Raw genomic sequence first — 11,320 nt, 5'->3', positions numbered from 1 at the left:
TTACTTTGAAATGTGAAGAAGAGAAAATGTAGAGTTAAATCCAGGTGATAACTACCCTGACTTACAGCAGCAGAACTGGCAGGACTCATCCTGGACTTCATTGCCTATTAAATGGTAAGACAACTTAAATTTTTCTTTGTTCCAGAATCTTCTAGAATTCTCAATATTTATTACACCCTCTTTGGCCACTCATTTACTCGCTTTTAAACTATTCTTCTAATACAAATTTTCACACATCTACCTAGAACACTATGGGCAGGTTACTTTTATGGCAAGGGGTTTAAAGTTGAATAATACACAGTGATAGCCCTATGGGAATTCACAACCTAGTGGGTGTGAGAGAAACATGTGTACTGTTGGCAATATAAAGGGGCCGTTGACAACCGAGCCAGGAGAATGAAGCCTTATCTGTGCTATAATGTTGCCAAAAGCCAACGCCCTTCTATAATTTCTTCCTCCCAAATTGACTTCACCAAGGATGGAATTGAACAAATGTTAAGAGCTTTTCTGTCTCCCTTTTCACACAGCCCTGGGACGGATTCCTCAAACACAAATGCCTGTGACAATTGCCTGGGATTTTGTTGGAATGCAGATTGACTCAGAAGCTTGCAGCAGAAAACTGGGAGTCAACAATTTTGCTAGCTTTCTTGATGATTGCCACTGCTGCTCAGTGAGTCACACTTTGAGTGGTAGAGTAGAGAATGGACGCAGACAAACTCAGACATGTAGAGTTTAATGAAAATCACAATGAGGAGTACAATAAAGAGTCCAATATAGAGATGTTAAGTGCTTTTGGAATCTTACAGGCTTCTCTCTGTGACAGTCTTCTGTAGAATGTTTTCGATATTCTTGCTCTTCATTATTTTACCTGAGAATGGAATGTCTTCAATCATCCAAAAAACAATGAAGAATTCATATAACCTTTATGACATAGATAGCCTCTTCTTTTTGAGTACCAGAACAATTTAAAAAGATAGGGTTGATTGACTGAAGTTAAAAACTGAAATAATGGAACAATCTCTTTTAGAAGCAACATTATCTTGCTCTCAACATAGTTTACGACAGGGAAAATGGAGTGTTTCCCTTTGTCTCTTCAGGCCCAGTTTTTCCAAGACTTTCTCTCTAATCTGCCGAGTTTTTACACAGTATACAATCGGATTCATCAAGGGTGGTACCAACAAGAAAGCATCTGCTATAAGAATCATAGCTAAAGGGGACTTATGCTTAGCAAAGCGATGCATGACAGCCAGGGTGATGATGGGCACATAGAAGATGAGCACAGCACAGATGTGGGAGACGCAGGTGTTAAGAGCTTTGAGTTGCTCCCCATGGGATGCAATACCTAACACAGTCTTTAGGATGAACACATAGGAGACCACAATGAACATACTATCTGACATCATACAGAGTGCGACAAACAGCCCATAGTAAAAGTTAACCCTGTTGTCAGAGCAGGCCAGCTTCATAACATCCTGGTGGAGGCAGTAGGAATGAGATAATAGTTGCTTATGACAGTATCTGAGTCTCTTTAAAGTAAAAGGAAGGGGAAGCACTAGGAGAATGCTTTTAACAGCAAATACCAGTCCAATATGCCCAACTCTAGAGCTGGTGAGAATGGAGCTGTATCTCAGAGGGTAACGAATGGCGACAAATCGATCGAAGGACATAATCAGAAGAACCGAAGACTCCATATCTGTGAATCCATGGATGAAGAATTCCTGGGCAATGCATGCATCCGCAGAAATCTCAGTTGAATTGAATAAGAAGATTCTTAGCATAGTAGGAATGGAGGAGAAAGACAAACCCAGGTCAGAGAGAGCTAGCATGGAAAGGAAATAGTACATGGGCTCCTTCAGGGAAGGCTCTGTGCTGATGACACAGAGGATGGTGCAGTTACCCAGAATGGCCATTACATAGATGAGGCAGAGAGGGATGGAGATCCAAATGTGCATATATTCAAGACCTGGGATCCCAATCAACAGAAATGAGGAGACTTCGACCTTCGAGGTATTGAGAAGAAGCATCATAAATAGGTCTTTCGTTTAGCCACTTCCAGATCTACAATGACACCAACAATAAACCAAAAAAAATGCTTTTGAGTTGTAGTCACCACACAGAACTAAGTTTACTTAAGGGTTAATAGCTCCAACTTATAGGACAGGAAAGCCAGGCATTATAGTGCACACCTATAATCTCAGCACTTGGGAGTCTAAGGCAGAGGGATCACAGTTTTGAAGCCAGTCTGCACTACATAGTGAGTTTAAATCCAGTCTGGGTTATATAATGGCATACTATCTGAAAATTAACAAAACAAACAAGAGGCAAGAAATAATATACTCCTATTTTTTCTTTTTTCTTTTTTCTTTTTTTTTGTCAGTCATAGGGCTTGAACTCTGGGCTTGGGCACTGTCCCTGCGCTCTTCAGCTCAAGGCAAGTGCTCTACCACTTGAGCCACAGTGCCACTTCCAGTTTTCTAGTGGTTTTTATTGGATTAAGAGTCTCATGGACTTTCCTGCCCGGGCTGGCTTTGAACCTCAATCTTCAGATCTCAGCCTCCTGAGTAGCTAGGATTATAGGCATGAGCCACCGGCACCAGCTTACTCCTATTTTTTCTATACAAAGAAAATGTGCTGTGCATTTAAACAGGCTCTTCATAGTATTTAAAGACTTTTATGCTATTCTTCAACTCTATTTTTATAGAAATCCTTCTTCTCAGATATATTCCTAAATAACTAAAACTAAGAATACCAAAGTGTTTTAATATGCTTTCTTCAACCATAGCTTTTGATATTTACATATTAATTAAAATAACTAGTCTTTCATAACATAAAAGAGTTCAAATATCAAGACTGTAGAGTGGCCAGGTACTACCACATAATACAGTGTTGCAGGAGTAAGGGTTAAAGGAGGCCAGAATATTAACTTATACTTCATGGCACTTATATTTCACACTAAAGGGCATAGTTAAATTTGGCTGATGACGTATTGGTGTAAACGCTGTAAGCTTCTTTACATTTCTAAATGTTTTCCAGAATAGTTTTAAATCATATTTGCCCAAAAGAAAAGCCAAAAGTGATAGAGATTACATACACCTAAAATTATAAAAAAAAATATTTCTATTCTGGCCATTTATTTAAAAATATGGACTGAGACTATAAAATCATACATGAAATCACAAACACGTTCGTGTGCACACATACATAGTCACAGTAGTATGGATGAATATGGTTGGAATGTTGGACCAAAAGGAATTTCAGGCTCTTGTTCCACGTTGTTCATTCCCAAGGGGAAATGAATCTACACATGCAAATCTACACACCTTAAGACTGCCCATCATGAAGAGATCAATGTTATTCTTTGTATTCTTCTATATTTTTAAAATTCTTACTCCTTTCAATTCAGCCCAAGGCTAGCGCTCTACCACTTGAGCCACAGTGCCACTTCTGGATTTTTCTGCTTATGTAGTGCTGAGGAATCGAACCCAGGGCCTCATGCATGCAAGGCAAGCACTCTGCCACTGAGCCACCTTCCCAGCCCTAAATACATTTTTATGGTAAAAATCGTGTACAACAGGGTTACAGGTACATGAGTAAGGTAATGAGTACATCCTATTGAGCATTGTTACCTCCCCCTTTGGTTTTTCCCTACCATCCCTTCCCTCCTCACCTCCCCAAGTCCTCCCTCTCTCCTCCCTACTAGTTGTAAAATTCGTTTTCAACATAGTGTCTTGTACATCTCATTGTTACAATGGGTAAACCTGTATCCCTATTTAAGCATTTTGTTTTTTCCCTTCCCCTCCCCAAATCAGAAAAATGTATATACAAGATGCAGGGCACCAACATCAAATACAGTGACAACAGGGGTTATACCATGGGGGAAGAACATACAAAAGAAACAAAAAAACACTTAGTGCATTATAAGTACATTAAAAACAATGGCAAGAAAGAAAAAAACACTTATGTCCCTGTCTTGGGGTTCATTTTCACTTAACATCATCTTATATGGTCACATATACATAGCTTTTTTACCTTTTCTGCTTGTCCTAGACATATACTAGTTATTGCAAATTAGGGAAACAATGGGACCTTTGTTTCTTTGGCCTGGTTTACTTCACTTTATATATTTTTTTCCAAGTCTTTCCATTTCCTAACAAATGGGGTAATGTCATTCTTTCTGATGGAGGCATAGAATTCCATTGTGTATATATACCACATTTTCTTGATCCATTCATCTACTGAGGGGCATCTGGGTTGCTTCCATATCTTAGCTATCATAAATAATGCTGGGATAAACATAGTTGTGCAGGTAGCTTTAGTATGGCCTTGTTTGTGATCCTTTGATTAAATGCCCAAAAGTGGGATTGCTGGGTCATTGGGGAGCTCTATATAGAGTCTTTTGAGAAACTTCCATACTGCTTTCCAAAGTGGTTGAACATGTTTACACTCCAACCAACAATGCAGTAAGGTTCCCTCCTGGCCACATCCCCTCCAGCATCTATTGTTATTAGAGTTCTTGATTATAGCCATTCTAGCTGCGGTGAGGTGGTATCTCAATGTTGTTTTGAGTTGCATTTCTTTTATGGCTAGAGAAGTTGCGCATTTATTTCTTCATGTATCTATTGGCCATTCTTATTTCCTTTTCATAGAAGTTTCTCTTTAAGTCTTTAGCCCATTTATTTATCGGGCAGTTGTTTCTTTGAGAATGTGCTGTTGGGGGATCCCTGAGCATTTTTCATGAGGCTGTTTTATCCAGATCAAAGAAAATAGCTAATGGTGATTGAAATAGAATCAGTCAAGGAGAGCCAAGGAAACAATAGCTAGCTTATCTCTCTGCTGAAAAAAACACATTCAAAGTTGATTTGGTTAAGAGCTATGAAGACTTAGTGGACATGTCATAAACATGTCATATGACGAGACAGGAGAAGACTAGATGAGGAGAGCACAATTTCTATGCAGTGTTTAGTGTCAGTTTTGTCTCAGTCTTTCAAATGTAATCAATTCTCTCTTGACATGTACCATGCACCATAACTCTCACTTGTATGTACTAAAAGAAGTCACAATATTCCATGCAATGGAAGCTTTCCTGTTTGTAATTCATAACTCTTACTTTCCTTCACTACCTATTCTTATTCCTTTCTCAGTGTTCTTGGCTTTTCTCTGTCTAGCCATAAATGGATAACCAATTCAGATTCATCTGATGTTTGAGTCTAATACTGATCATAGTCCTAGTGCCAGTATCACTGACAAATTGAGTAATTCACCTTTTAAAAACTCCATACCATTTCAGAAATCAAATCTTTTATTTAGAAACAGAAAGGTCTTTGAAAAAATATGTATAGATATTAAATTGTGAGACCACAGTGCATAGTCCAGAAAAAAAAAAAAAACTCCATACCAGCCTGGGCGGGGTAATGAATGCCTGTAATTTCAGCACTTGAGAGGCTATGCCAGGAAGATTGAGAGTTCAAGGAGCACTACACCAGAGCAGCCCCGCAGTACAGCTACCAGAAGGAGCTTCTCTGGGGAGTGAGATTCACAGTGGTAAATAAATGTAATGACACACTGCCTGTGCCATTTTATGTTTTTTCAGAAGGGACTATTGCACAATTCTGTGTCAGAAGCCATTCTTCCACAAGGTCCCAACTTAAGTCAGGTAAAAACTGAAGATGTGAATTACCATTGACCATATTGTTTCTTCAATTTTGATCATCATGAAAATACAAGCAACATCCCTACCCACCTATAGACCATCATTTGCAGCCATAAATTTTTCAACCTAAAAGTAGCTTCATCCTGCACATTGGACAATCTACAAAACAATTTTACTTCCAGCTTTCTAAAAGGCATAGGCTTGGTCTCTATAAATTTCAGTATTTTTCTAAGAAAACGTAATCTTTCTCTAGAGATAGTTAATGCAAGTCTCCAGAATGTTATCCCCTCTCTAGCTGCTTTATTCCAAAGCAAGTATAGAAAGGTTTCAAGTTTTGAAGCTTCCACAGCTAGTCTGCTCTAGCACTCTGGTGGAAATTCACATTGTATTTATATTCTCATACTCTTTTTAGTGTCAGTTGATCTTCCCAAGAATTAACATATACCTAGTCCCCTGGGAACAATAGATCTCCTCCCTTCCTCATGTTATGTCAATAAGGGCTTTCCAGTAGAAATGGAAAGAGTTAGAAAAAAATGTATTAAGTGAAGTAAGCCAGGCCCAAAGAAACATAGGCCCCATGGTTTCCCTTATTTGCAATAACTAGTATATGTCTGAGACAAGCAGAAACGGTCAGGTAAGTTGATGTTAGGTGAAATGAACCCCAAGATAAGGATTCAAATGGTTTTTCTTTCTTGCTATTGTTTCTAACATATTTATAAGATGATTTCTTTGACTTGGAAAAAATTATATTAAGTGAAGTAAGCCAAGCCCAAAGAAACAATGGTCCCATGGTTTCCCTTATTTGCAATATCTAGTATATGTCTGAGTCAAGCAGAAAAGGTCAGATAAGGTGATGTTAGGGAAATGAACCCTAAGATATGTATTCAAATTTTTTTTTCTTTCATGCGATTGTTTCTAACTCATTTATAAGATTATTTCTTTGTTGCTTTGTATGTCCCTCCTCCACAGTATAACCCCTGCTTTCACTGTATTTGATGTCGGTATAATTTGTGGAGGGGAAGGGAAAAACAAGTCGTTTAAATAAGGATACAGGTGGACCCGTTGCAACAATGAGAAGTACAAGTTGTTATGTCGAAAATGAACTTTACAACTTTGGTGGAGGGGGGGGGGTGGGGAGTATTGGATGGGGGGACGGGGGCAAGGGGGTGATGGGAAGGGATGGGAAAGGAAACAAAGGAGGAGGCTACAATGCTTGATAAGAAATATACTCATTATCTTGCCCGTGTAATTGTAACCCCTCTGTACAGTATTTTCACAATAAAAAATAAAATAAAAAGAAATGGAGACTGGAGACTTTTAAATATCATCAGACAGTCCTCTCTTGATATAAAGACTCAACAATCATGTAGAATCTACATATCATGTATGGATATCATCTAGTTTTGCCTTACCCTGCCCATTGCTAGTCCAGTGAGCCAAAAAGATGGAATCACACTGACAGAAATAGATAAACATGAGTCAATGATATGAGCTCCCTTTCACCAAGAGTTATTCTGGTGGAAGACTTGGAAAACAATGTTATTCTCATCCCTGGAATATTGGCAAAGGAAAAGCAATGCATTTTCATCTATTACAAAATCATTTATAAGAAAGAGAATCCACCCTCCCCAGAAGTCATTTAAAAATACTGGAAGTCATTTTTGGTTGTCATAGCTGGGAAGAGAGTCTTGAATGTAGGAAAGAGAAGCTAGAAAAGTTGCTACACATCTTAAAATACACAACAGACTTCTACAGCAAAGTAGAGGCCCAAATGTCCATGATGCAAAGATGAAAACACTATTCCAGAAGATATAAAAAAGATAAGAGTGTGTTCATCAAATTACGAATGAAGCCAAATGCAAGTTAGTAACTCAGACACAAAACTTTTTAAAGAATGTTATGTTTCTGGGATAGCTCGATTGTGAAATACCTACCTTGCATGCACAAGGTTTTGAGTTTGATTCTCAGAATTACAAATAAATAAATACTAAAAAAATGATGTTGCATCCCATGTCATAAATTTAGTCCTATCATTGAAAATAATTATTCATATTAAGAAATATACCAAGCCAAGTGCCAGTGACTCACACCTGTAATACTAGCTACTCAGGTGGCTGTTTGCGGTCCGAAGCCTACCCAGGCAAAAAAGTCCCTGTGAGACTCATAGCTAATTAACCACTTAAAAACCACAAGTGATGCCATAGCTCAAGTGGTAAAGTGCTAGCTTTGAGCACAAAGAGGCTCAGGGACAGCACCCAGGCCTTGAGTTCAAGCCCCACAACCAACAAAAATAAATAAATAAAAAGAAATACACTGATAGTATAAGTACAAAAATAGCATGGAGAAATACAAGTTTCTTAAGAGATGGAAAAATTCATACAATTCAATTATAATTTGGGTTAAAGTATTTAATATTTAAAATGAAAATAAAAATTCTGTAATGAGTACTTACCATCAATTCAGAGGAAGCATGTTTGCTAAAGATCTATTTATAACATTTTTATTTTCAGTGACATGCTACCACATCTACTATTACAATTACTCTTCAACAATACTAGGAAATGAAAAAAAAAAAACAAATTGAAAAATTTGTGTCATTTTCCAAAAGAAAATAAAATGTTTACATAGTTTTTGGTTTGAATTCATTTTTTTCACTCAAACATCCAAAAGAAAAGACTATAATTTCTTCAAATACAATTACCAACATAACGAAATAGAAAACTCAACTCCACAGCTCTGTAGCTTTTCCTGTCCATAAAAATGACCAATAAAATTGTATAAAAATAGATTTTTCACAGTAGCCACAACTAAAAAATGTATTGATATCACCAAAATTTGTATTTCATAACTATAGGAGAGCTGCAAAATATTGCTAAATAACTTAAGTTCCTTCTTTCCCAGGAGATAGGATTCTTCCTCCATAAGAAATAGATGTGAATTCTCTCATTTAGGGAATCAAATCATCATCAATCAGTAGTACTCAATAATTTTTTAATGGATAGTGACTGACAGATCCTAAAACAACATTCATGCTATGGCCATGCAAATACATACAGTATAATATGGAGAACAACAAAAAAGAGAAGATGCCTTTGATTATTTAATATCAAAATTTAATATGATGCTATTGGAATCAATAAAGTTATTTGTGAAGCTATAAAATATTTATTATAATATGTGAACAGCATTTTCAAAATTCTCAGAATGAGATAAAGATATGATAATATCATAGTTCATCATATTTTGTATCTCTTATGAAAAAATGCATATCACAAATGAAGTTGACACAATTAGCGAACATTGCATTCATTCATTTATTCATTTACATATTTTGCTGCTAAGGATTGAACCCAGAGCTTCACTCATGCTACTCGCATGGTTTACCACTGAGGTACAAGTCTAGCTGGACTATCACTTTTTTAAAAACATCCCTATTTTATACATCATTTCATTTGGATTAAAATTTTAAAGGAGCTAAACAAATCTTGTAATGATATTAGAATAAATATATACACTTCTGACTTCCTTAGCATTACCTCAAAGCTCTTATATAAAAGATGAAGAGTACACTGCATTAAGCACAAGTATGATTGCAAAAAATATGTAAACAAAATTAGGGGTAAGAAGGTTTAAAAAAAATGTTCCAAAGAACATTTAATCTACCTTGCCATCCTGTGGTGAAGCTAGCATCAGAATACATGAGCTTTATCCTATTTACTTCAAGACATTTTTGCCAATTCACTATAATTCTATATAATTGGTTGAGTAGGTTAGCATTTGTAAGTCATGCCTGCATATATGAGTGATTTGGAATAAACATGAAGCTATGTCTCAACTCAGATGAAATAATGGCAAACGTTTGAGGATGCAGCTCACGTACCTGCTGTGTTGTGTGTCTGCTGCTGTTTTAGTGATGTGCTGTGGTTTGCTTGATAGGGAAGGAATTAGAAAGTAATTGTACTAAATACAGATGTCTGTGTTCAGGGAATCTATCATAGGAAATATGGTAGACATTCAGATGTGCAATTGTTCTGGCCAGGCAATAAACATAATAATTCTTGCTCCTTCATGACTAGATGATAGTAACTGATTTTCTGCTAGAGTCATATTGCACAAAAACCTTTGACTTTAAAAAATATTGTTGATCTTTTATTTCCAATTGTTGCTCTGGTAGTTTAAAAATAATCAATATGTGTTTGAAACATGTCTTTCTGGTTGTGCTGTTAAGAGGGCCAAAAGGGAATGGGGAGAGTGTAGAGAGATAGAGCTGACGTTGAATAAAAGGATTTTAGAAGTCTTATTTCATATCTGAGAGAAGCAGAAATAATACAACTTGCCACAGTTAAGGTTACACAGAATTACAATTTAACAAGCTACTCATTTCTTTGATACAGCTGGCATTGTTATTTCTTCTGTAATTAAATACTTGTTTTAAGTTCTTGCTAATAGCTCCCTGGATTCCGCTAATCTTCAGTGTGTGCCTTTTACCTAAAGCTCTTGTCTCAGTATTTCTAGGCTTCATCTCTGATTTGCAGCCTTTTGCTTCTCAGCACCTGCCTTTATATTCCCCATTTCTGTTTCTTGACTCTGTTCCTCCCTCCAGTTTAGTCCTCAACATTGTCTTGTGCACTTGGTTTTCGTCGGCCTAGCATCTTACCTGACTCTCAAAGGAGAGGTGTTCCTCCACTTGCTTCCCAGCCACGTAAGTGCACAGGTAGCTAAGGAGCTGACCTTCTTATAAGAAGCCCAGAATAATACTCAAGCTTCCTTTCAAGATGCCTTTGGGACTCTACCCTGGATGTGACAACCATGATTTCCCTGGACGCTCCTCACGCTAGACTGAAGCAGAACAAACGGCATGTTAACAACTCTCACTTTTCATTACTTTATTTTTCCATGACTTTTCAAATTTTCCTTGATTAGCATGGAGTGATGTTGCATATTAACGGTCTTTGATATTTGATAGATGCCCACAGTGTACACTGAGCAATGTGATAATAAGCATTTTCCAATAATTTTTACTAGGAGCCTTCAAGAGCCTCCTCTGTGTTGTGGAATACCCAAAGTTAATCTTTCTCCCTGTGTTTTTGTTCTCTATTACACTCTTATACCCCAGAAGTCCCCTGGATTCATCCTTCAATGTTCATTTGTCTTCACCTTATGAGAACATATGCTTTCAGAGTGCCTTATTTCCCATAACAATGTTCTCCAATTCGTCCATTTTGCTGCAAATGACAGAGTTTATTCATATTGCTGGTTAACATTGTGTACATGTGTCCCATTTCATTTATCTAATCATCTGTTGATAGATACCTAAGCTGCTTCCCTATCTTAATTATTAATTATGAATGGTGTTACAATAAGCATGAGGCATGCAGCTATGTCTTTGGTATGCTGATTTCATTTCCTTTGGATATAAATCCAGCCAAATTTTTTATGCTAAATTGAGGATCCTATTCATTGTTCTCTATAATGGCTGGACTAATTTACATTCCCACCCACAATGTATAAGAGTTTCTTCTTTTCCACACCCTCACCAACATTCATTATTTTTTGTTTACCTATATTTATTTAGGTTAATATATATATATATTTATATATATTTAGTATTTACCTGGGGAAAATATATAAACTAAACTGACAAGTCATCTTTCTGACTCTCTCCTTTTA

At 36.8% G+C, this 11,320-nt stretch overlaps 1 protein-coding gene across 1 annotated transcript; it reads right to left on the bottom strand.

The window, feature by feature from the left end:
- Positions 1-1,046: 1,046 nt before the first annotated feature.
- Positions 1,047-2,027, bottom strand: LOC122113815 (olfactory receptor 51A7-like). The gene has a single exon (XM_042686934.1). The coding sequence runs from the start codon at positions 2,025-2,027 to the stop codon at positions 1,047-1,049; it is 981 nt and encodes a 326-aa protein (XP_042542868.1).
- Between the last annotated feature and the right edge of the window lie 9,293 nt (positions 2,028-11,320).

The sequence above is a fragment of the Dipodomys spectabilis genome, unplaced genomic scaffold (assembly GCF_019054845.1).
Source record: "Dipodomys spectabilis isolate Male_0828 unplaced genomic scaffold, ASM1905484v1 ptg000003l, whole genome shotgun sequence".
Lineage (NCBI taxonomy): Eukaryota > Metazoa > Chordata > Mammalia > Rodentia > Heteromyidae > Dipodomys > Dipodomys spectabilis.
The sequence above is the reverse complement of the archived record's forward strand: the minus strand, read 5'-3'. Positions and strand labels throughout refer to the sequence as shown.